Here is a 26,233-nt window from a genome sequence, read left to right on the forward strand (position 1 = left end):
TTCAAAACAACAATACAAATGTACTGTGTACAGTAACATTTTATTGGAAAAAGTTTACAAGAAACCTGTTCTTTCCAATGCCAATAACATGGCTAAAACTCATAACCGTATAAGCTGCCCTGTAACAAGAATGACTCAACTTTTAAAACAAACTTATAGATCTCATATAGTCTTGTTATGCATCAGTATACATCAGTGACTTACTGTAAAGACCATGAACACTGGCTATTGTGGTATCACATATTCCTTCAGTGTCATCTATGGTATAGAAATAAAAACAAGTGTGAATGACTGAGAACATACATGCATACAAATAAAAATGCATAATTTCTGGCAGTAACAAGACATTTTTTCAGGTGTTAAGATTAATACTATATCTGAGAACATGACAATTTGGCATTACAAAAGGATGCCTGAATAATCACAGTACTTGACCACTGCACTGAAGTGTACAGTGTTTATTTATGATCTCAGTAATCAATAACCATCTTCAAAACAGACTGAATCCTTTAAGCAGCTTGAATCAATTTGATGGATGAATAACAGGTATGCTTAGAAACAATATGACATTAAGAAAATACTGGAATTTAAAAAAATATTTTCACCAACTTTATATGGAACCTTTGTAATCAACAACAAATGCCAAACTTTGATACCTTAACCTACCTTAACTAAAAATTGCATATACTGTAAAGCAAAATGTTTTCAGACATGACAAATGCTAAAGTATAAAATTGTACTTATTCCTTTTACAATACAGTGTTGCATAACAGCATTACTTTTACGTTATAACTATGTTCAGTTTTAGCCCTGACCTAATAAGAAAATACCATCTGAATGAATTAGTCTTTCTACTAATTACTTACAAAAGTATTTGACTGTGCTGAGCTCTCACACCACACATGGTGCATTAAAGAACGTTTAAGAGCAGTTTAATTATAGTTTATAGATCTTAAGTAATCTTTCTTCATGCTTTTGCTGAAGGTTTCTGTCTTACAGCTGGAAAGCTTGGATTTGGTGAAGACAGCTCTGGATATGGTAGTAAACAGTGTACCTGTTCGTTTTGTTTTGTGACTGTATTATGTAAAACTCAAAATGATAAAAGAAAATGAAATATTAGCCAAAACTAGACTTCTAACAGAGATGAGAAACTTCTCTCTAATTAAAAAAAGTATACTGTATAAGTTCAAAATACATAAAAATACATATTCCTAACATCTCTTTACAGTTATGCTCTAGTGTGCATGAGCAGTTCAAATGTAGCGCATTGCTGTGAGAGTCTAAACAATGTCCATCACCCAGACATTACTTTCAAGAACTGCATTAAATTCAGAACGAAAATCTGGGAAGTTTTCATAGCTGTTAGCTAGCTGCAGAACATTCCCACACGTGCGTCCGACTGGTCTTCTTGTAAACTCTGTCATATCTTGAAATTCCACATAAATACTGTTTGTTACTATAAGGTCAGATCCGGTGCAGAAACGCATAAATTTCTGAAGTTTAATGTTATCCAGCTCTCTGATGAATCTTTTGAGATGATTTTTCACTTCTTTTTGTTGTGGAGTCAAATCCACAGCAAATTTCAGCAGCTGGCACACTTTTTTTGAAGTTGGTTGCAGTTCAGAGAATAACTTGGTCAGTCCCTCCGGACTGAGGGAGATATGGGGGTCGATGATCTCCCGCCAGCAGTCAATAACAAACATTGGTTTTTGGACAAGCTCTTTGTGTGCTATTTCATCAAGGATTGTAGGAAGAGTCTCAGCAGTGATTCTTTTTCTACAGCCATAACTGTCAAGAATTTCCACAAGATCATCCAAGTCAACTGCAGAGAAATCTTTTACTGCTTCCATCAAAACATCACATTCTTGGCTGCTGACAAACTGTAGAAAGTGTGCTTTAAGATCACTGTAAACACCACTGAAAAGCACTTGTTCCATAAAAGGGATTGCAAGTTTATTTGGAAAATACTGACATTCTTGGTAACCTTTCAGGAGTATTCGCCCAACTGCCTTCCATTTTTCAGCAGGAAAATCATGGCGAATGAATGGCACTTTAATGGTTGCACCTAGGGTGCATCGCTCATAAAATTCATGCCAGAAGCATGTGAGTACATCTCTTAGTATTCCTGATCCAGTGCCTGGTTCTTCTGTGTTGTCTGGAAGTATGCGCTTCACATTCAGTGTTTTGGTCAAAATCTCCTCATCAGAGAAAGCAGTAATCATGTCATGTAAAGTGTCAGTATGACGTATGGTGATTGTTATTATGTTCTCTGAATTAGGTGGACTGAGGGGTACAAGAAAACCCTCATAGACTAATGTGTCTTCTGTATCTTCTTCAGCATCAAAAATTGGACCAAAAGTAATTTCTGGATCATCTAAAATTTCTGAACCAGCGATGACTTCATCAAAATTACCCCTGACTTCCCCCACTTGCAATGGATTAATATCACTGCCACTGCTTTCTGAGACAAACACCACTTCAGATGTCTCGCTGGCATTTTCTTCAGGATCTTTTGGTTTTGTTGCAATGTAGAAGCGTAACATTGTCAGTCTCGCTGCCTCATACATATTGCCAATAGACTGGCAGGTATCATCAGTAAGGTGGTTCTGTTTAAAGTCCCAAACCTCAAACTCAAAATCTGTTTCACATCCCTTAGGAGATATGCCATTAGGAAAAAAAAGTTTCTTTCCTTCCTGAAGAATATCTTTTAATCCAGCATCAGTGGCCATTTGAATTTTTCTAGTGCCACCTCCCTGCTTCGCTCTCACCTGTTTGGCTATTTTTCCATCACAATGTATCCATCCTATCTCAACATTGCGTGTTGCTTTTTGCTTCTTTGTCTGTCTTATTCCTGCATCTGTATGTGAAGTGTTCTCCTTTGGACTTTCTTTTCTGGTTTTCATTTTCTCACGAAGTTTTTGCAGAAGTCCTAGTTTTCTTTTTGACAGTGGTTGCTTGCTTTTGCAGAAATTGAAGACGGCAATTCGGTCTCCGTACGAGGGAATGTAGTTTGCCAAAGTTGCGTCATCCATCAGCGCTATGACGTCACAGTCAATCTGCACACAGGAAGAAAGAAAAGACAGTCATTTTCTGCAACATTTACGCTGCAAAGCAATATTACAGTTAAGCCTCTTAGGCCTCGTTAATGCCAGTAGGAGAGTATTGACTGTAGTTATCAGAAAAGCTATCTATTTTATGCAGGGCGAAACACAATAATGAAAGAAGCAAACTAAGGCATAGCCTTTCAGTAAATAATAAATCCTCTTCTGTATTTAAAAAAAAGTGGGACTTGATTGGTTATGATGTAGGTAGTACGTCTTCTAAGGATGTTCTACGACACTGTGGTGGCGTCTGCTGTCTTTTATGTTGTGGTCTGCTGGAGTGGTGGAATGGCAGAGAGGGACAGGGGGAAACTTAACAAACTGGTCGGGAGGGCCAGCTTTAGCGGTCTGCTAAAGTCCACTGAGCAGACTGGGGAGGAGAGGATGTTGTCTAAGCTAACATCCACCATGGACAACACCTCCACGCTCTCTGCATGAGACTGTACGACCACTGAGCAGCTCGATCAGCAGTAGACTTTTGTGTACACGCTTGTGTACATAGCTCTGAACATTTTTATCTGTACATATGAATGTTACTTATGTATGTAAGACTATAACGCAGAGTCATAAATACACAGTCCATTTAGTCATTTAAGCAAAGGTATTACACATAGAACACAAAGTAACATTGTAAATCAGTCTTTGGCACAATATCGGGATTATTTCGTTATTTATTTTTGTGTTTATGCGAACAATATGCCTGATTTGCGACTTTCTGCACTTCTATTGGTTGTGCGAACAAACGTCACGTCACTCCGAGGTCAAAGTTCAACCCGGCAGCGCTCCTCAGCCAGCACTTTTATATATAGGAGAAAGATGATGTCATTCTGACATTATAAACAGTTTGCTCATTTCTTCCGACACTGTACCACTAACGTATACACAGTTACATGCACTACATTAGTTTGTGTTAGCTAACATGTTGTGAGGGGATCGTCAGTCGGCCACCGTCAGAACAACAACCGGGGCTGTGTCGGTGGCTGTGTATGAACGCCACCCATTTTTCTGAGTGAAATATCCGCATAAACATTCATTACAGCTTCTCTCCTCCGCTGTACTAAGTGTAACTTACTTGTACACATCAAATATATCAGTGATATTGGCAGGCGGCTAGCATCTGTAACACAGCTCCGCTTAACTGCCTTGAAAAACTCTGAAATAGTAGAACAATAAAATAAAATGCAACGAACCCATCTGGGATGATCCTGCGATCAACAACAGTTAAAACGTCAATTCACCTAGTATACTGTAACATCGTGAAACACGTTCATTCCTATATAACATTATAAGCTAACAAGCATGCTAACAGCTAACCGTAACTGTACCGTAACTGTTTTCCTGTAAAAATAGGAGACACCAAACTATTTCTCTTTTTTGTTACTCACCTTCTGCTCTTCCATTAATAAAATAGCATCTTCGGGGACCCCTCGGCCACGCAAAAAGTCACTTATATCCACCATATTTAGTGAATTAGTTCTCCACCTGCCAAACTGGACACATCGCTGTCACCGAAGCTGGAAGCCTGCAGGTGCCCACCTCAAAATTCTGAGATTAAAGTCAGAATTCTGACTTTAATCTCAGAATTTTGAGAATAAAGTCAGAAGTCTGAGAAAAAAGTCAGAATTCTGAGATTAAAGTCAGAATTCTGAGAAAAAAGTCAGAATTCTGAGATTAAAGTCAGAATTCTGAGAAAAAAGTCAGAATTCTGAGAAAAAAGTCAGAATTCTGACTTTATTCTCAGAATTCTGACTTTAATCTCAGAATTCTGAGAAAAAAGTCAGAATTCTGAGAATAAAGTCAGAATTCTGAGATTAAAGTCAGAATTCTTTTTTTTTTCCAGTGGCCCTAATCCTCTTCCGTACACAGGACATGAAGCACAGTGCCCCATTTAAATTTTTTTATTTTGGTCCAGTTTACAAGACAAACACAAATGAATCAAACATTTCAGCATTCGTTGTCCTCCAACTACCCCCCAGTCATTTTTTTGATGAGGACTGCTCCCCGACCATGTCAGTTTTATATTCCCTGAATACACAAAGAAGCGCAAACTAAAATTCCACACAAGCACTTATTTGTCAGATTTGCTAATCTCCGGTACATGCACACATGTGCAGTGTGATTTTTATTACCCCATTCCCTCTGTGTCTACACTTCTTTTACTGATCTCTCTAGCTCTCTTCTATTTTTCTTGTTTCCTTGCCCATTCTCCTTCCCAGCACACACAGCAGCTTCTGTTACAATATAAAAGTCTTTGCAGGCTTTCTGTTCTCAAACACAGATGAAGATGCACACCACGAATGCTGCCACTCTCAATGGGAGACCTCGCCAGCGAGCTGTAGATTGAGTGTCCCAGGGTGATTAACTATTGATATGGGGCTCAGGTAACGCACCTGATATCTGGGGGGTGGGGGAGAAAGACAATAGCATCGGAAGAGTGAGGGGGGTGGAAAAGAGAGAGTGAAACAGAGAGAAATAGTGTCCAGGGGTAGAGTAGGATAGAGACATATAATGATGGGAGAGTGAAGGCTGAAGGCCAGCTCACAGACAAATAACAAGTACATGGTTGCATACGCTGTAAATCCACATACAGGCCCCCCTTTGGATTGGCGGACTGAGTGGATGTTCAGGCCCAGCAGCCAGTAGCTGAATTGCATATTGTGATGACTCAGGGCATAGCTGAGGAAATGGGATGGAGAGGGCACTGAATGTAGGGGGGGGGGGTGTCTTTGTGTGGAGGGCAGGCTATAAACAAATGGATCACTGTGAGTTAGAGAAGAACCATCCATTTGTCTTTAGCAACACACATTATGGTCCTGCTCTCCAGTATCCCTCAACCCCACCATCCAAATTACGTTGCATTCCCACCTATATTTCTGTGCTTGCTGTGTAAACAGACCTGCTTCTTTGTGTAACACCAGTTACAACTTACACCGTCAGCATTTATTGCAATCACCCCCCTTTAAATTCTTTATTCCTACCTCTTTGCTGTCTGATAAGAATCTCTCCCTTATTCATACCTTTTTGTAGGTGGGGAGTTAAGCAAGCCCACTTTCCCAAAAGCAATAACAGCAAAGCAGCTAATATCGGGTATAGTGTGCATATAGTGCTGTATTCCTGTAAATAGATGATCTGGGAAAATATATATTTTATTCACACTGTCATCAGCTGATATCGTTTGATTATCCATTATAATTCTTCTTACTGTTAAAACAAACTTACAAAGCGGTGGAACAGACGGCGTATTGAAGTTGTTCACACCCAACATTTAGAAGCGTTTATGAGTTTCGGTGGGCCGAGTGTTGAACACCGGCACCATCAGGAACTAATTAGAAGCACACCCACATAAAAGGTGAGAGAAATAAAGAAATCTTTTGTAAAGGGTGCCTTATGAAGTGATACTACGAGACCTCATAATATCCGGTCATTACACAAGTCCAAACTTACTGATTGTGGCTACAAATAACAGTAAATAAAAGTGAATATAATTAAATTTTCTGCTTGATTTAATCGATTTGAATTTAAAAGACTTAACATGGCGCCTCCTTTTCTACCTTACCTTCGATCGCTACGCTCATTTAAAAAAAACCCCAAAAAACAATACAAAAACCCAAAACGATTGTGTCAACACAAACCGAGTCACCTAGTATGTAGGCTTACCTGTATGGGCTGTTATACTCCACCGCTCCGTCGTGTTTTTTCCCTTCTTTCTGCCACTCCCTTCACTTCCATCCTGCAACACAGATAGCCCCGCCTTTCGGCCACTCCTGTGTGGGACTCTGAGTTTAATGCTCCCTCCGCTCCTTCTCGGTTGCCGGGGGACGTGTTTTACTGACTACCTTTTGCGTTGTTTCTACACGACGCGTAAAATTCTCTTCAGGAAAATCGAGACTGCTGCAGTTTCACCTTTAATTTCTCCCGAACTACACTGAAGTCCCCAGGTAAGGCCAACCCAGGCGAACTTTTAGTCAACAGGTGCTTTTACCTGGTTCGCCCATAAAACTTGGCAGTTTTATTTTTTCATACAGGTGGCTGATATTGATGAAGATGACAGGTTACAGGCTACTTTCTTACCTTTTCTTTTAAAGCTCAGCCGGCTGTCCCCATCCCCCTCGAGGTGCAGGTGTAGTCAGGTTGCTATCTTATGCTGTGTTCACGTCCCTTGCGAAATATCCACGCCGAAAATGTCTTTCTTTAGCCGAGAATCATTGTTTCGCATTTTTTCCTTAAATTTAAAAGCTGATCCATTTTGCAGAGTTGGATATATATATGTGTGTGTGTGTGTGCGTGCGCAGCTTTATTCATACATTTTTCCTCATAAAAATATAATTTTTGGTCCCTGGATTTTTGCCCTTCTTGACTTGAAGGATTAACCTTTTCACCCATGACTTAAGCTATGATCGATATATATATAGAGAGAGCTATAAAACATATAAAGACCTGTAGAAATAGGCAAACACGACCACTACTACATTGGTGTTTTGTTTTTGTTTTTTTGGGTTTTTTTTAGTTAGCTTACTTATCACACATGATATCAAATCTGTTGGCCGGACTTTTACGTTCCATTACAGATGTTTAGAGTTTACAGTTTAATATCACGTGTCCAGTGGACTGTCTTATATGACCTTAAGCTAAGGTATTTCAATACCAGGCGTAAAGACGGCGATTCTCTGTGACTTTTTTTTTTTCCTTGTGGGAGGGTCAACATCAGAGCACCTGTTAAGCCAGTCCTGTTCCTCCGACGCAAAGTGATCACCTGACATTTTTCTTTTTCTTGACTGCTCAGTCTCTGTCAGGCCAGAGGTAGTTATGTCACTCGTGCGTGTGTGACAGTCGCTGCTAAACAGACCAAAGTCCAACTTGAATTTCGATTGGGATGAATTTCGTCCTCAGAAATTCTTTGCGGTATTGATTTAACAGTCAGACTGTTGGTTATGACGTGTGCCTTTGCTCAAATCTTACCCTTATTATAAGGGATAAAAGGATATCCCTCCTAGACTGTGACAGCCTGCCTTACTTAACAAACTGTGTTCCCACTTACTTAGGGCCAATCCTATTTTGTTTCCCCATTGATAATATTTTTAAGCAAATAGGGGAATTTAATACCATCACTATCACATTCATCACTTCTTTCTTATTTCTGGTTCACCTCGGTTGCTGGAACACATTGGCTTTATCCCAGTCTCCTTTTTATTTTATCCTTCTTTATTTCCTGACACAATGTTTATCTCTTGAAAAAGACAGACCATGTCTGACCACATTGATTGGTGCTTCCTTATCTGTAGTTCACATTAATGAGATACCATCACTGTAAACTCATTCGCTCTGTCTTTGTTTATTTGCTGACATAATGTTTTAAAAGACGGAGCCTGTCTGACCTGTTTTCGTGTAGCAGTGCCATAATCATGATGAAAGGGAGGGAGCAGTAAGGGTAGTCGCGTGTTCAGAATCAAGGTAAAGGTGAGGGGAAAATACCTTATACTGGACAAAAAGCTGTGATTTTTCCCTTTGTCAGTGGAGAACACGTTGTCCCTGAGCAGATCTAAAGGCTCTTGACCTTTACTTATTTGTGAAGTGCTCTTGCATCACCTTCCAGTACAAAGTATTGTTTCCAGATATCACAGAATTTCAACTAACCTTTTATATACTCGACCTGTTATAACTTTTCACACATATGTGCACTTGCATTTTTTTTGCTGATGACACTTGTATGCAGCCACTAGGCCCAGATACGTGTTGCTATGTCAAATTTCATTATGAGGGTTTAACCTCGGGCATGATTTAAAAGAAAAGGATTGCATCACACCTTTCAGCAGGTTACGAAGCCGTCTTCCGCCAGTAGTCACCAGCTAGCCGAGCAATAGGACTTCAAAGCTACCATCATCTGGATGTCTGAACCCATTTAATCTTTTAGATTGTTTTTTCTTTGATTTTTCTAAAATTCAAGCGTTATTACCTCAGGCTAGCCAGTCTTGCCCTTCAAGGTCCTCAGCTGGGTTCTTTTTTTTTTTTTTTGCAGCAAATAAACCTAAGACCAGTTTATCTTGCTTCACTTGAGAGATATGAGCCAAAAATAAATAGCTAAAGGCTGACTTGTGTTTGACTTAATATCAGCTCTTGGACGTCACTTCTCCGCTCTCACCATGGTGAATTGAACTAATGAGCCCCCACTGTGGAAACAGCAAGGGGCCTCCTGCTGTCTTACATCCCGAAAACGTTAGTCTGCATTAGAGAGTGTTAATCACGGTATAATTACCACATTGTGGCACTGATTGGATAAAAGTGCTTCCTGCCAAAACTATACTTGGTTTGATTTTTAGTAATGCATAAGAGATTATGTGTGCAGAAAATGCTACAAAACAGGGAACCTGAATGGAAGACTAATTTTAAGATAATCACATAGTTAAAGTCCCCCCCTCAAAAACTATTAAATACTTTCTTTCTCAGTTACTTTTGTGTTGATTTTGAATAAAAAAAAAATACAAATTATTGTGCAGAAGAGTTGTTATGCTTAGTTTTTTTTTGTTTTAAGAAATATTTTGTATGTCTGAGCTGTCAGATATTGATCATGCATCATATTCAACGACTGAAACCATTTTTTTCCTGTTAAATAACTGTAATTTAGCATCTTCATCAAAACAAAAAACGGAGTCTCTATCTTTTTGATTAAAGAGGTGGTGCGTTGTGGAAGATTAACTGTTGCAGATACATTAAATTTAGATTTTTCTTTAAATGACCAATACTGTTAATTTAGAGCAGCTGTGGCATAAGCCTTACATTGGGTGGTGGACTAATAAACTTGTTAAACACTGTACAAAGTTTATCTCGTTAAGCTTAATAGTTTATTAATCATTGTTAATTATCATGTAAATCTAAAGGAAATCAGTATCCTGCATGGGCAGACTAAGACGTTAATTGTAGATTTGGAAAATGCAGCCATTACTGCCTACATCACATTTGTCTGATTACCTTTGTATATTTTAACAGCGGCTTAGCTCGTAAGATGAATCGCACAATATCAAAAGTATCAACATTACACTGATTTATCTCCCAGCATTCCCCTGCTGACTATTATCTTACAAACTACAATAGCTGTCTTCCCAAGGTTTGCTCTAATCTTCCCCATCTCATTTTGTTTCCATCCATATAATCCCATAATATTATATCCTTCAATTCTCTGAATCCAGATCACTTCCTCAGCTGTCCCTGCACACACGGTAACCAGACTCCATTGTTGGTAACCTAAGTCATGACGCATCTTAGTCCTCAGTAGACATTGGCTGGTTTCTATAGTTACCATCAACAGTCTGTGCTGAGAAGTGTCTGTAACAACATGCTGAGGCTATTTTAATGCAAAATGGTGACATCCTTTAGTCCTCTTCATACCTTGCCTTGAAGAGAGAAACTCCATATTGTGATTAAACAAGTGTCTTCCTATTATGATTGAATGCTATAAGGCGAGCAGAATCAACAGGTGCAATTGTAATACAATCGGGAGATATTACTTGTGCCATGACAAAACAAAATGTAGGAGATGTATTGTGGGGCAGAGAGGATATCATAAATGGCTCACCCTTGAAAGGCTTCCAGACCAACATACAACTTTCTATATTCATCTATAGGTATTTAAATAGCACCCATACATTTCCGTTGGATGTCATCACCACACAGCTAACTGTAGCAACTTATGGGTTAGGCACTGTAGATAAATGTAACCCGCGTAGTGGACGACCCTCCATAAAAAGGCTTTCACTGTTAATCATTAATCCAAATGAGAGGGGCCGAGAGAGAGAGCAAGAGAATGGGTGTAGGCATATAGGGCACAGGCTATGAAATGGAGGCTCAATAATAGTTCTTTGTGTTTGTATTTGTGAATAGGGCGGCTGGAGGTTCAGAATGACGTTGGTGCTACCCACACCATGTCAGCGACAGTTGCGCACAGGGTGATTAGAAATGGAGCGGTGGAATCGAAGTACGTCAGAAGAAAGAAGAAGTTGATAAGGAAATGTAATGTTTTGATGCCAGAAAAATGAAAGCTGAGACCTTGTAATTTCTTCATATGGATTTGTATGTATGAGAGAACTGAAAGAAAATTTATACAGCAGAATTCATTTCCAGGCTTGAAGTTCAATGAACAGGAAATAAGAGTTTCAACTCTCTGAATCATGCTCTGCTGATAGAGATAAAGGTTTATCTCAACTAAATAAACTCGTCTGATTAGTAATTTTCCATCAGCCTCCTCCTTGAAGGTGCAAAGCACACAGACAAGTAACTCCTAGTAAACAAAGTTTTATGATGCATTGCTTTTGGATAAACGGTGATCTGTATCTGTATTATAATATTGCATTGGAATGTCTGTACTGTGTATTTTGCAGCTGTAATCCTAATATTGCTCTTTTTATTATTATTATTGTTTCAGCCATGCTATTACCCTCATCACTCCTACTCCTCCTGGGCCTCCTCACATGGAGTCCCAGTACGACAAGAGCCGCTAAAGTGATTGTGGTCCCACCCATCATGTTTGAATCGCACCTCTACATCTTCAAAACGCTGGCAACAGCTCTACACAAGGAGGGCCACGAGACCCATTTTCTAGTTTCAGAGGGTCGTGAGGTCCCGCCCTCTCCTCACTACCATTTACAGCGCTATCAAGGGATCTTTAACAGCACCACAGCTGACAATTTTCTCCAATCCAAAGTCACCAACATCTTCTCAGGCCGCCTGACATTTCTCGAACTGTTTGACATTCTTGACCACTACTCTCAGAACTGCGATGCTGTCGTTGGCAATACTGAAGTAATGAATCGGCTGAAAGAGGCCAAGTTTGACCTGCTGCTAGTGGACCCCAATGAAATGTGCGGTTTTGTGATTGCTCATATCCTGGGTGTGCAATATGCTGTTTTCAGCACCGGCCTGTGGTACCCTGCAGAGGTTGGAGCCCCGGCCCCGTTATCATACGTACCGGAATTCAACTCGCTGCTGACCGACCGCATGTCCTTGATGCAGAGGATTGCAAACACAGCTGTTTACCTCGTACAGCGCTTTGGAGTCCATTACATCGCACTGCCCAAGTATGACCGGATTATGAAGAAACACGGAGTAAAGCCTCAAGTGGCCATGGCTGACTTGGTGCAGGGAAGCCGGCTGTGGATGCTGTGCACTGACATGGCTCTGGAATTCCCCAGACCCACCCTTCCACATGTGGTGTACATAGGTGGCATCCTCACCAAGCCTCCCAGCCCACTGCCACAGGTCAGTACCAAAAGGGACACAAAGCTGACGAGCTTATTATGAGGGTTGTTCTATTTTGTCATGTCCAAGAGAACTTGTGCAGTCTCCTTTTGGCTAATGCAGCATTTAAACAGCTCGCACAGCAAGGTATTTTGATACATTGATACAAATGTGACCATAGTCTTGAATCAGTCCTTATCCTTCATATGAAACACTGCTGACAGTATCATAAGAAAGCAGCAAATGTTAAAAATCCAACAATTATTGCATTCAAATTTTCAGGTGTGTCACCTCACGCCTTTACATGTCCTATTCTCTTGTACTCAGGCCCAATGCTAAACTTGTATTTGAGATAGGCTTATTCATTTCAAGATCTGAACAATGGAGCCTACATTTCATGAATGCATCTGCATCTAGTGCTCACAGAGGCCTCTATAGGAGCCTGAGCATAAAATGAGCGCTCTTATGCACTGGTGACAGAAGCACTGTAGTACAGCTGGCTCATGGGAACAGAGTTGAAACAGGTCATTATGCAAATATGTGTCTTTATTGGTCAGAATGGGAAGCTGCATTGTTTTTCTAAGTATTATACTAATATTAGTATATTAGTATAATTAGATTAATACAGTAAATTTTGTTATGGGTGTGGTCTGTGTTTGAGAACCCTGAAGAGTTATGAGAGGTATTATAAAGGCATGAGAAAGGACATACTCCTTATTTTTTTCCATTCTTTAGCCTAAATCCATTCTGCAAACTGTTTCTCTTTTGTCACTGAATTATTCAGAGTTAATCAAAGACGCAGCCCTTTTTCAGAAAAGGCCTTAATCTGTTAAACTGTAGTATCATTAAGTAGAAAATAATGGCTAATCCATGTTTCTTATAGCCAGTCATAAGATAAAAATGAAATCGTCACACGAGAATTTGGAGCCAATAAAATGTTGGCTTTTTTTTTTTTTCCAAAATAGTTGCCGAGTAATTAACCACTTGTTGAAAAACAACCCTTTGGGAACTTGCAAAAGCTTGGCTGCAACGTTCCTCTTGAATTTTAATCAAATTCACACATCTCTAGTTAATGAATTGTTTTTCTGCACTTTTATCTCTTGAAACGACTTCGTCTTTATGTCTTCACAGTTTGCTGTTATTCACACTAGCTAGTTTCCATTATCTATTGTTTTTTATCACTTGTGATATTTTCTAATCACAATGTGCTACAAAGTGACCCTTTCTAGAAAAGTCTGGTGTGATGATTGGTTTAGGTTCAATGTACACGGCAGATTTTGAGCAAAAGGGGGAAGGGTGTTGAGGAGAGGCGGGTAGTGATGGGGGGGTTAGTCCAGCGTTTGGACATTGCGAGCGCGGGCTGTCGGTATCTGCTGCGGAGGGTTTTAGGAATGCCACACCAGCCAATAGGGAGTATTGTGCAGTGTTGTGTGGAGGGTTATAATGGAAGTGGAGGGAGAACGAGGTCATTGTTCTAACCCTAACTCTGGGGACACTGAGACTCTTTTATGGGGTCACTAAGGCCGTGTTGTAGGGACAGTAGGGGGTATGCTGCTGGGACACAGAGCCCAGTGTGCCCGTGAAGCTGCTCTGTGCCAGGGCAGCCTTAGCTCCTGCAGCTGGACCGTTAGCCTCCCTCTCTCCCTACTTGTCCGGCAATCCTGTCTCTCCAACATGGCTGCTCCCTGATCGGTCCCCAACCACTGTTAGTCAGTCCATCCTCACTTTTACAAAAATATATTTTACTATTGGACAAACTAATGGTTTCTTAAGTGCACATCAGGACACGCCCCAGGGTTGGGTTAATATCCAACTGCCTGTTGTCCTTTCAACAACCTGTAAGAGCAAATATATTTTTAGAGATGTGTAAATGCCTGTAAATTAATAAAAAGCTGGGCATAACATATGATGCTAAAGTACACAGACTTGTTGACATTTAAGGTCTTCTTGTATGACTTTTCCTTATAATATTGCTAAGAATCTCAATAACTGTCAACTCTCAGCTCTAGCTCAACACAACCTAAAAGGAGACTTCACATCTTTTTAAAATTAATTACCTACCAACTGAAATTCTCAGACAACTAAATTAGCAAAATAAAATGACAACAATCACAGACAAAAAAACAGCTGCAAACAGCCAACATAGATTAGTCCAGTCATCCAACCCTAGCAAACCCAAACTCAAATGACTGTTTGTCATGATTTCTTCTTTCAAGTGCCTGTTGAGAAGCACTGTAGTCCAAGTAATGGCAGGCTGTTACTAAAAAAAGAAAAACACCCCCCAAAAAACAGCACCACATGGCAGAGTGTTCCATGTTGCAGGTTTGCTCATGGACGACTCCTCGTTTTTTACAGGAAGAGTGCTTTAAAAGCGTATGGTATTGGATTTATATGTAGATTTGTGGTTATAATTTTCTTAGTGTAGTTTGTAGGAACCCGTGAGTTCTGTTATTTCAGTTGTTGTGCTGATAGTTTTACATCTTTTATTTGAATAGAGCGAGCATTTAAGGTATTGGATGGTCTCTAATTAGGATAGCTAGAATCTTAGGTTCAACACATCAATAGTACTCAAAAGTTGTTGTTTTTTTTGCTTTGTTTTTTTGTAAAAAGGCTTTACTTGGAAAATGATACCATAAAAGGTAATGTTTTAACCTTGTTGTAACTCATAGAGATAATACTATACCTTGCCAGCCTCAAACTTGCAAAGACTGTTAAACATTCAATTAGTAATTATAACTTGATAAGATAAGATAACCTTTATTAGTCCCACATGTGGGAAATTTGTTTTGTCACAGCAGGAAGTGGACAGTGCAAAAGTTATGAGGCAAAAATTAGAATACAATAAGAATAAATACAGTACACAACTGTACAGAATAGAATAAAATAAAATACTATATACAGTAGAATAAAATAAAATAAATATACAATAAGATAAAAATAGAATACAAATACAAATACTATATACAACTGAGTAAAAATACAACGATGACAGAAAGGATTACAGGAAGGAGCACAGAAATACCCAACTTGGCTTTAAATAATACAGAAGTGCTCAAAAACAAACATTCATGGGTTAATGACGTCTGCTCCAGTCCACCATTATGGATAACTATACTCAAATTTATTGTTACCCTGGTGATTTCACTCTCCTACATGGCCAACTGTAGGCACCAGGGTTGCTTCCAGTAAAGGCAATTCAAATGAAGGGATCTCTTGAAAGGGATCTGTGACATTGCTTCTTGATAGAGGCCTCTGCTGAGTTTTCTTCGAGCAACAAGAAGTCCTGTTTTTCTTCGAAACTTTAAATATATCAAACCTTAGAATTTCAAACTAAAATGTAAGCCTGCTTTAGCATCTACTTGCCAACCAGTTGGAGAATCCACTTTTGTTTTTTTCTCCCACTGACCCGTGGTTGTCAGGTGGTAACTGATTCTGTCTCTTTGGAGCTTTAGCGGTTATCATTTTCACCGTGACAGGCAGCAACCCTCCTGACCATTTAGGAATATACATTTGTTCCTTGCAATTGGTGATTGCCTGTGGTTGCTAACTGGCCTTTACGTATATTACCATCTATGTGAGTTTATATTTTGAATAGGTGAAAATGTGTTATAAAAGACTTGTGTACATATTGAATGTTATTTAGCGTCAGTTTTTCTGGGCTTGGTTGCTGATGATCAGGAATGACTAATGTTTTTTGATTGCACCTATATCAACAGCTCATACACAGAAAAATCTGACAGTAGTACAAAGTTGATACTAAATGGTTGAGGTTGTAGAGTATTACGTTTTTTGTTAATTAACATATAATTTCATTCTAAAAATCAAAGGATCTGAGCTTAGATGCATCTCTACAGAGTTTTCAGGCTGGAATATGTTATTGGGTTTTAGAGCCTCTGTACTTATCAGCCTTCAGACATGATTACCGGTTGTTCTAACATTATTAAAAAAGTAGTTTAGTGTACTGCGTTTTCATATTAAAGTTAGATTGTAGCATTTATTCAGTCTTATACTGTCATCCTACATTTATATGCAAACCTGTCAAAATGGATGTGCACAATAAACTCTGCTATGTCAGTACAATAAATGCTATCGTCACATAGGCGTGACTGCAAACCTTCGCAGATAACTAAAACAGTGTTTAGAGTTTATGTGACTTAGTCATGCTTTATTGACGCTGATGTCATGTATTTGTTCTTAAGGCTCTAAAAGAAAATCCTGAGTTAAATTGTAAATTGAAGCACTTTCAAATATGAAATACATGTTTTTTTTTCTTTCTTTTTTTTAAAGCTGTACTTTATCCCTCCCTGGTCTTTTTTTCTCATGTTCCTACAGGGTTTTGAAGACTGGGTGAAAGACACAGAAGAGCACGGCTTTGTAGTTGTGTCATTTGGAGCCGGCGTAAAGTACCTTTCCAGTGACATTGCTCACAAACTAGCAGGTGCCCTTGCCAGACTGCCCCAACGTGTTATCTGGAGGTAAAGAATCTACTTTCAATTTAAAAGATGTGAATAGAACTTTCTAAAACCTAAAATTAACAACAGTCTTCCACTAGGCATTTTTTTTTCTTTTCTGTTTCTTTTTTTGGTTGTTTGTTGTGTTTTATGGAGAAACCTGCAGTGGTGGTAAAATGTGTATGCGCTCTTCCTGATTTTCTGTGTTTCTGTATGTTTGTCTCACTTAAATGCTTCAGCTCATCAACCAAATTTAAATATTAGACAAAGATAACGCAAGTTAACGTAGTTTCTAAATAAAGGTGTTATGATATAAATTAACTGCTGTGTATCACATGTTCGGAAAGCCACACCTGTTCTCGATAATCTCGAAATGATTTAAATAAAACCTGCCTGATAAAGTGGAGTAGACCAAAACATTCTCAAAGGTTAATTCAGGAACAAATGGGAAACAAAGTAATTGGGATCTCTCAGTCTGGAAAAGGTTATGAAGCCATTTCTAAAGCTGTGGGACTCCAGCAAACCACAGTGAGAGTCATTATCCACAAATGGTGGAAACATGGAACAATGGTGAACCTTCTCAGGCCGACCAAAATTACAAGAACGGAGCAACGACTCATCTAAGAGGTCACAAAAGACCCCAGAACAACATCCAAAGAACTTTAGGCCTCACTTGCCTCTGTTAAGGTCAGTGGCCATTACTCCACCATAAGAAAGAGACATAACATTTTTTACTAGAGGTCATCTAGTAGATCAAATAAAATTGCGCCATGAATGCTGAAACTTGTTCGTGCCACAGTAAAACTTGATCAGTTGACAGTGACTTTATAGTTTAAGGATGGAAGTACCTTTGCAATTTTTTTTCCTTTCTAAATTTAGCCACAAGTAATTCAGCCCGAGTACTGCTCTGATAAACACACTTTTGCATATGTGAATGAGGTGCAGACAATATATGACCATGTGACACGACAGGAGCTACTTCACTTTTAGCCGCAGAACTGCATTTGCAGCATATTCAGTTCTGTTTACTGCTTTCAGGATTAGAGGTAGTAGTTTAATGTTACATTAAAACAACTTTCCCACGTGTGGGACTAATAAAGCTTATCTTATCTTATCTTATCTTATTAAAACCATCCATCAACCTTTTAATCATTAACAGGTATATTTGAAAAGCTTGCCATTCATTTACCACATTGACCCACATTTCTATGGATATTTTAACTAAATATGGGATAAAGGATAACTATTTGGTTTAAGGAAATTTTATCACATAATAATACTTTTTTTTGTGTAATGTGAATCCAGGAGCAAAGTACTGATTTGCAGTAGATACACTTAACATTACACTGATGGGTATATAATGCAGAACAGGCACCTGCATGTAGAGGGTTGGCAGCTAGTTTGTAGAGGCCTGACTACACAGTTTCCAGTGATGTCATGCAAGTGAACTGTTAACCTTCCATTATGTTTTCCTCTGTGTAAATGCAGGTATGTCACTGCATGCTGTCTTTATTAGGTTTTAGGTCAGAGATTTAGGTTTTCTTGTCATGTTTTTTGTGTTCGGACTGCAAGTACAGATATTTCAGTGATCAGTCTTCATTTTATTGTAACACTTAAGTCTTAAAAAGAGATAATACCACATTGTGCCATTCCTTTTCTCTCGAGTTGGCCTTTGTATACTATCATCACACGTTTAGATCCCACACGTGGTGAAAAAGAAAAGGCAAGAAGTGCAAGGATAAATTTCAGAGTCACTAATAAATAAATAAATAATTAAAAAAAAAGACCTCTGTGCTGACTTTACTGATTATCTTATTGGGATTGTTTTCTTTTCTTTTGGAAAATACAGATTAGACAGATCGCTAAAGCTCAAGGCGAAATAGGACTCCTTTGTTCTTGCCGTGTGCCAGTTTATTCGTGTTAGCTTACTGACCTTCTGTGTCTTAGTAAAATGAGGCCATCGTACATATGCGTGACGTCTTTTATTTAGTTTTGGTGAGAGAGGTGGTAAAGAGGAACAAGTGAACTTACCCATGCAATGTTAAACTGCAAGAATTGACTGTTGTAAAAACTGGGTGGAGGGACCTCAGATGATTCCATTGTGGTTGCAATATTACCTTGATGACTATTTAAAAAAAAAAAAAAAATGCGGGTTGTGTTTATGTGTGCAACATTTTATGATACGGATTCATCTCTTTTGTTGCGTATAGTAAAATGAAACACATTCCCTATTTTCACTTCCCTAATTTTTCATGGTATGATAATCAGGCTTTTTATACAGGAATCTCATCACAGTAGAGAACAAACAAGATCCTCTTTTAAAGGGCAACAGTTATGCGATATTGTATGTTAATGCAGCTTTTAGTTTCCCTTCTAAACTAAGAGGTTAAAAAGGAAGAAGGCTGATGACGGTATCAGGGAGCCAGCCAAATGAATTGTGTCATTGATAATTGGCTCCATGAATGTAGGCTTTGATGGGCAGGACGGTGAATTGGTGCTTTGTTAAAGACAGATGAAAGAGTTTGGGCTGGGGAGGGAAGCAGACATTATTTATTAATTTTTGGTTCCCATGATTTAAGTTTGAAGTAGCATGCTGTGGATCGTAATGTCATTTTTGTCTGTACTGAAGTGCTACTGCCAGTTGACACAACTTCTCCCTGTTACTTAGATTCAAACCAGTTCAGTACTGTGCCAGAAAGACACACCCACATTTCCAGTCAGTCTAGAAGTATGTTAAAAATTTTCTGAAGTGTGTGTGTTTTTTTTTTTTTCCCCTGATATACGATAACCAAAGGCATTTATAAAACTCATAATAAGCGTATCTACATTTAGATTTTTTACCATGATGTAAGCAACTGCATCGGCAACACTTGAAATTTTAGATCGAACATTATCAACAAAGTAGTTGATTGAGGCCCAAAGAAGCACGAGTGTGAAAGAGAAGTTCAGAATAAATAAATCACTGGTGTATTTCATGTCGTTTTGGCATCACCATTTGGTTAAGCAATATGTCTCCCCTGATCAGTTGGCGATATCACAGAGAGCCAGAAACCACTTGACAAGTGTTTTAGTGACCAGTAATTTACTTCTACACTTTGCACACAGAAACTTGCATAGAGGTAAACGATGTAGATTTATTACCTGAGAGTCAGTCCTAGAGTTTTTTCGTGATATTAAAGGTGTGTGTTTGTATTCTGTTCTCCATTTTTCAATACAAACATGGACCATAGCTAACAGATAAGCATAATACAAAATACTGAGGAAATACAGGGTATAGAGGGGTGCTGGGCTCAGCTGTGGCTCACAGATCAGACAATTTAACAATTTGAGTGAGTTTCTGTTCATTACAGATATGATACCAAGGAAAAGGACAAAAGACATTCAAAAGAAGCATGATAAAATCATCAGTGGGTTTTATCAATGTGGAGATGACAGAGCTTCCTCAAACATGATAGCCTCTTTTTGTGCACACAGCTTCACAGTTTGCTTCAAAGTTCAGTTTAGAGTCAGTGACTGTTGCGAGATATTTTTGAGAACAAATACATTCCACTATCTGACCCTTAGACAATGTGACCTCTTGTGTATGCCTACTTCTGTCTTAGATATGGTTAACTGACGATAGGACTCGCACCATTTAACAAAATTAACAAAGACTGGGCCGTTTCATTATCCAGGGGAAGTTACACATTAAGCCAAAGAGTAAAAGATTATCAGTAAAAGAATGTAAACCAAGACGAAGTAAACAAAAAGGTTTTTGAGGCTGGACAAAAAGGGGTGGGAAAAAACAGAAATAAGATAATGTTACCATGTGCTGCTAAAGGTGTTGGCAGGTGGATTGTAACAACTAAATTTGTTAATATAGGTCAGTGTAGATTCACTGTTGCCGTAGTATCGGTCTCATTTTTCAAAAGATACGATTTTCTATATTTTGTGCATGATTCATTTTGTGTATACGTTTTCTTACAGTTTCGAAATGACCTTGTCTGGCTGGCATTTACTATTATCCTCATTTACATATATCACAGCTCTTAGCAGCTAAAAAAATGCATTGACCAGACTGTCTCTTTAGTTTGTCGGTTATATCGTTTTTTAAAGTTAGTCACTGTGATTTGTCTGGCAGACTAATCCTCGCAATAATGTGAGGGATGAACACAACTCGCATAATCTTTATGGATAACTTCTGATCTCTTAGGACTAAACATCCAAATCTTTGTGTTAAAACACTACATTGTTTAAAAAAAAAAAGAATTTGACTGAGCACATTATTGTGGAAATTCACACTAATCACTAAGTGTTCATTAGCAATCAAGGTGAAAACCTGTGCAGTGAGTGTTGTTGTACACTCAGTAGTCCCCTTTTGTTCTTTTATATTTTCATAATTTTAATTATTTCCCCCCCCAGTGTCTTAGAAGTGTTAAGAAATTATACATTGTAGCAGAAAGAATCGCAATTAGTAGATGTGGCACTAGACTGCTTGAGCTACACAACCGACACTGTTTGCCACTGCACCACAGTGCGGAGTTAGTCACTGTGGTTGGAAACAGACTATTTCTGGCCCCACGCTCTACCAACCGTGCTCTATATTACTGACCTCATTTAGCATTTGAAAACTGCAATCAAGAGACAGTGTGACATGCAAACACTTGTGTAGTATGAAGAAACTTGGACTTTCTTACTTGATTTTTACTGGTAAAGTCTGGGTAGCACTTTAAAATAATGTCACACTTTATCAAGGTGTTAGCAAGTGCGTTATTCAATCTAATAAATTGTTACTTTGCTTAAAGCACCTCAAGATTTTTTTTTTTTCTCAATTGGCTTAAATTTAAGATTTTCTTCTCAAAACTAAAATAAATTGCTTCAATGTTTGTCCTCTGCATTGTTTCCTCCTCCTCAGATTCTCTGGCGTGCCACCCAGTAACCTTGGCAACAACACCAAGCTTGTTGATTGGATGCCTCAGAATGACTTATTAGGTAAGGACATGAGATCATTAAAAAAACGTAGCATCCAGTTCTTTTATCAACATATTTTGTTTGCGACTCAGATCGAGGTGATTCTAGTTAACTAAAACTGCAAATCAAAATACATGTAGTTAAAAAATCATTGTTCATGTTCATCGAGAAATAAATTAAAAATATATAGACCATGTAATTTTGATCTTGTCTTTGCAAGATTAGTCAAATTTAACAAATATGAGCAGACCTCAGTGCATTTCCTAGAAACGGTAACACTAACATGTATGTGAGTTAACCGTTTCCACAAAGTGTCGTTTGTGTTATAATACCCGTTCAGACCTTCTTAAATTCTAATCTGATGAAGAGCCCCCATTACAATAATTCACAATATCAAATATAAAACATTAAAATTACAGAAATGAGTCTGAAAGATGTAAACTCACACTGAAAACTAAATGAAACTAAACTCAAAGAAAATAAAAACAAGATTTTAAAAAACTGTAGGAACTCTTCTGTTATTATATTTACCTTGAAAAAAGTAAGAACGTTAATTTTTTGTACTACTGCTTGATGACAAGTTTTTACACATCCCTCAGGAGTTGTTGGTTTCACCCTGTGGGTGTGGCTCACTAGGTTTTGTGTAGTATGGATCCCTTCTTCACATACTTATTAACCTCACTAGAAAGAATACACACAGGTTCATTGTGCCTGACAGGGATGAGGAATATGCCACATTCAAAGTCTGACAGCAAGGACTTGATTATGCGACGATGTAATGCCATTTTACCTGTAGGACACACACTAGGACAGTAAGCATTATAAAATTAAAAATAACAATGTATGTTTTTCTGTGGTTTTATGGTTACCCACTGCTCTAAGCCATGGTCATAAAATGTTTTCCTTTTTTTTTTTTTTTTTCTGGTTTTCTTTTTGAATGATGCCTGATGTGCTGCTGTTTCACTTTCTCTAAACTGTTTCTAACCTTAGCAAAACAGCCCCGTCAAAAACTTTATGCATAACATACAAAAAACCACCTGTTGTTTCTTGTCATCTAGGTCACGCTAACACAAGAGCGTTCCTGAGCCATGGGGGCTTGAATAGCATCTATGAGGCCATGTATCATGGTGTGCCGGTGGTGGGTGTACCTCTTTTTGGTGACCATTATGATACTATGACGCGCGTAGCAGCCAAAGGAATGGGAATCATGTTGCACTGGAAATACATGACAGAGGAAGACCTCTTTACAGCCCTGAGCAGCGTCATCACAGACACCAGGTTAGTTTGTCTTGTACTGCTTTGTGTATTATTGCTTTTATCAGTGAGATCTGAAAAAAGGCTTTTAGGTTTTAGCTTACCTAAAACCGAAAAAACCAAGTCAGAGATAACGGGTATTATGAAGTAGGCTGGGCTCTATGCTTGAGACTCCATTCATATAAAAAGGCGTTTTTCACAGATCATGTGACTGCTGTTCTGCACAAAATGATCCCTCTGAGTGAATGTTATCTGATGGTGCCGATGATGATTAAAAAAACCTGACAAAAATCTTTAATTAACATTAAAAAAATAACAGTAAAATGCAATTGTTGCGATTTAAGACGAGATTAATGCTGCAGAAAACGGTTAATCTGGTGATTTAACACACTGTGGTAAAATAAACATTTTAATTCAGTTTAATTACTGTCAACAGCGCTCTGTGCTGCTGTTTATTTTTAAGATGACAGCCACACATTAGAGCTCTGAAACTTTTAATTGGATACGTTTAAACATGAAATGTTACTGCCTAATATCGGAGGCGTGGAAATCACTTTAGTTAGTTGCCAGTTAACTTTATTGATTGAACAGATATTCTTGGTGTGTATTTTAGTGGCTGCAATTCAAAAATAGCTACAATACAAAAACATTTATATATTTTCTGCACATGTACATTCTGGCATTGCTACCTACAGTTCATTTAGTGTTTTTCATAAAGTATGTTTTAACAACCTGCACACGCATTCTCCCTGCAGAGAGTTTACATTGCTCTTAAAACATGCAATAAAAGAGAGAATTGGTGATTCTTTCGGTGAACCTAACCTCCTGACTAGGTTATGTGTTCAACAGTAGTTACTATGGTGATTTAGCAAGATAAAGAAAGCCACACAGGGAACTCTGACTTCGAGCTTTTCTTAGCGTCGTAGCACACCCCCTGGTGACCTTTCATGATATCAGGTCATTGTGATTTAGGGTGTCTATAATATTTCATATTTTAAGCTATATGTTGATTTGGTTGTGACTGCAGTGTTTGTTCAACAAATCTCCTTCCTCATTTTTTATGCCATCTCACTTTTCCTCTACCTACCAACCTAGGTACCGCCAGCAAGCCCGTTATCTCTCCAATATTCACAAAGATCAACCAGGCCACCCTGTGAGCAGGGCTGTTTACTGGATCGGCTATATTCTCCGTCACAACGGTGCGAGCCACCTGCGCTCAGCTGTATATGAGGTGTCCCTCTACCAGTATTTCCTGCTGGATGTGGTCATTACTGTAGGGGCTGCCATGGCTCTTGCGGTCTTTGCCCTACGCCGGTTGGCACGATTGCTGAGGGGCAGGTCCAGGGACCACAGCAGAGGCGATAACGTCAGAGATGATGGCAGCATGGCCAATGGACATTGCCATAATGAGAACATGGCCAATGGGAAACACAAACGCAACGGCTCCTTGAAAAATGAAAAGAAGATCAATTGATGCTTCGAAAGGTTAGGAGGGATGAGGAAGAAGTTGCCCTACAGACTCAGCTCTAGCTTTTGGTTCACTGGTTTTATGAAAGTTTGGAAAGAAGGCTGTTCTTAGGTCTGCGTCTAGTGGCAACTGCTACTCAGAACAAGCAAGAGGCTGTGGAAAGGATACACAATGCGTCGTGTGAGGACAGAGCAAGACATCGGGTGCTCAAAATCTGTGTGTGTGTGTGAATATGGGTGAATGTGTGTGTGTGTGTAATGAGGTATATTTAACAAAAACTTTAACAACCACAACAGCAGGTGCAGCAATACATCATTAAATTTGTGAATTCTTTGAGGATGAAACACAGGAAAGACATATTTGGGGACATTATTTCTACCCGTGCGTCTTCTTTCCTGCCTGTTCTCTGTCTTCCTGCCTTCCTTACCAGTGGAAGGATGATGAAGAGGGGGAATCTTGAGCGCCAACCCTCTCATCCTCGAAAAATCAAAACAAAACAAATTAAGATGGCTTTTGAAAGATTTAGCATTAAATGTTTTTAACTGCAGAAGTGTTTGGTGAACTGTAAATAGAGGGTAAAACTATTTATTACTGTACAAATGCATTTTAATGATCAGACTTTTTAACGCGTCTTATTTTTAATTTATTTCATATCTCGGTCGGTGTGACAGCACCATGTACACTCCGAATCCTTAGCCCACATCTGCACTCCAACCTTGTCCTTCATACTCGTGAAACAGACAAACAAAGAAACAGCTGATGGCAGCAGTCAGCGTGAGTATGGCCCAGTCTGCGTGTTCTTTAATTGCATTATCCACAGAATGTACTGTTGTCTTCAGGCTGGCCAGTTTGTTCATGCACTGTTTTCCCTTTTCACAAGGTGGTGCCAACTTGTGACTGCACTTAGCTGTGCGGTCTTTGCATTATCTCTTGACTGACTTTTGTTGTGGTAGAGAGCGACTCTGCCGAACTCTATGTGGCTTGTCCTTGTGAAAAGGTGATCATGTTTTTTTTTTTCTTTTTTTTTTTTTTTTCTGCAGTAACGATATTACAATATTATGAACAGGCAAAGCAAGATCAGAAAGCTACTTAAGCTCATGTAGTGAGGGGAGGAGTCTGGGCATTACTTACACTCATGATTAGTTGCATCATCAGCCCCATATTTTAATTCTTCAGCCCTCATCTCTCTCTCCTATTTTTTGATGTCATTTCCAGTGCTACACTTCACTTTGTACATCATTCAACTATGATTCAGCTGTTAATGATTTGTTAATAAATGTTTTAATTCTAATGTGTTACAGATGTTTTTAAATTATTCTGTTCAGGTAGATTTCCACTCAGCGCTTCACTTCTGTAAATCTTTTAGAAATGCTGTTGAGGTTTATGTGCAAACTTACCTTCTGTAATTATATTAATTCTGAGTGTGAGTTATTCACATTCTGTACACAGTTACACAGATTTATGGGTACGCAGTGTGCTTGAATACGTGTGTGTGGTTGTTCTGGACTAGGATGGGTGCATGAATGAAGCACAACAGATGTGGTTCACGTGTGGTGTTTGAACAGTGGCACTCACAATATCAAAATATCAATATCAGTTCAAGTGGAGGCTTTGTTTTAATTCAGGGGTCCGAACAAAAACGCTGCATTAACTGTCGAAGTACAACAGTTTAAGCCTGTTTTCTCGGGCTCAAATATAATTGGTAAATAAAATAGTCATTCTTTTAATAAAGGGTTAAAAATTACTTGCACTCAGTAACTACTGATGCCTAGAACCCATGG

General features: G+C 38.7%; 2 protein-coding genes across 3 annotated transcripts; one reads left to right on the forward strand and one right to left on the reverse strand.

The window, feature by feature from the left end:
- Positions 1-21: 21 nt before the first annotated feature.
- On the reverse strand, positions 22-4,688 carry LOC309708225 (uncharacterized protein). 2 transcript variants are annotated; one of them, XM_082536041.1, is made up of 2 exons: positions 4,487-4,688; positions 22-3,056 (listed from the first exon to the last, which is right to left on the reverse strand). In XM_082536041.1, the coding sequence occupies exons 1-2, from the start codon at positions 4,559-4,561 to the stop codon at positions 1,281-1,283; spliced, it is 1,851 nt and encodes a 616-aa protein (XP_082392167.1). In that variant the 5' UTR covers positions 4,562-4,688; the 3' UTR covers positions 22-1,280. The 2 variants fall into 2 exon arrangements, with proteins under 2 accessions (XP_082392167.1, XP_082392168.1); XM_082536042.1 differs by lacking the exon at positions 4,487-4,688 and adding an exon at positions 4,174-4,480.
- A 2,157-nt stretch (positions 4,689-6,845) lies between these two features.
- ugt8 (UDP glycosyltransferase 8) lies at positions 6,846-25,750 on the forward strand. The gene is made up of 6 exons (XM_082535473.1): positions 6,846-7,039; positions 11,518-12,350; positions 16,662-16,804; positions 21,675-21,751; positions 22,789-23,008; positions 24,080-25,750. Exons 2-6 carry the CDS (start codon positions 11,520-11,522, stop codon positions 24,456-24,458), a joined length of 1,650 nt encoding a protein of 549 aa, XP_082391599.1. The 5' UTR covers positions 6,846-7,039; positions 11,518-11,519; the 3' UTR covers positions 24,459-25,750.
- Positions 25,751-26,233: the final 483 nt, after the last annotated feature.

This window comes from Aulonocara stuartgranti, assembly GCF_965226115.1.
Source record: "Aulonocara stuartgranti genome assembly, chromosome: 6".
Taxonomy (NCBI): domain Eukaryota; kingdom Metazoa; phylum Chordata; class Actinopteri; order Cichliformes; family Cichlidae; genus Aulonocara; species Aulonocara stuartgranti.

Coding starts and splice junctions, on each gene's coding strand:
- ugt8 (XM_082535473.1), top strand. CDS start 11,520: ATGCTATTACCCTCATCACTCCTACTCCTCCTGGGCCTCCTCACATGG. Junction 12,351..16,661: donor CTCCCAGCCCACTGCCACAG/GTCAGTACCAAA, acceptor ATGTTCCTACAG/GGTTTTGAAGACTGGGTGAA. Junction 21,752..22,788: donor GCCTCAGAATGACTTATTAG/GTAAGGACATGA, acceptor CTTGTCATCTAG/GTCACGCTAACACAAGAGCG.
- LOC309708225 (XM_082536041.1), bottom strand. CDS start 4,561: ATGGTGGATATAAGTGACTTTTTGCGTGGCCGAGGGGTCCCCGAAGAT. Junction 3,057..4,486: donor TATTAATGGAAGAGCAGAAG/GTGAGTAACAAA, acceptor TCCTGTGTGCAG/ATTGACTGTGACGTCATAGC.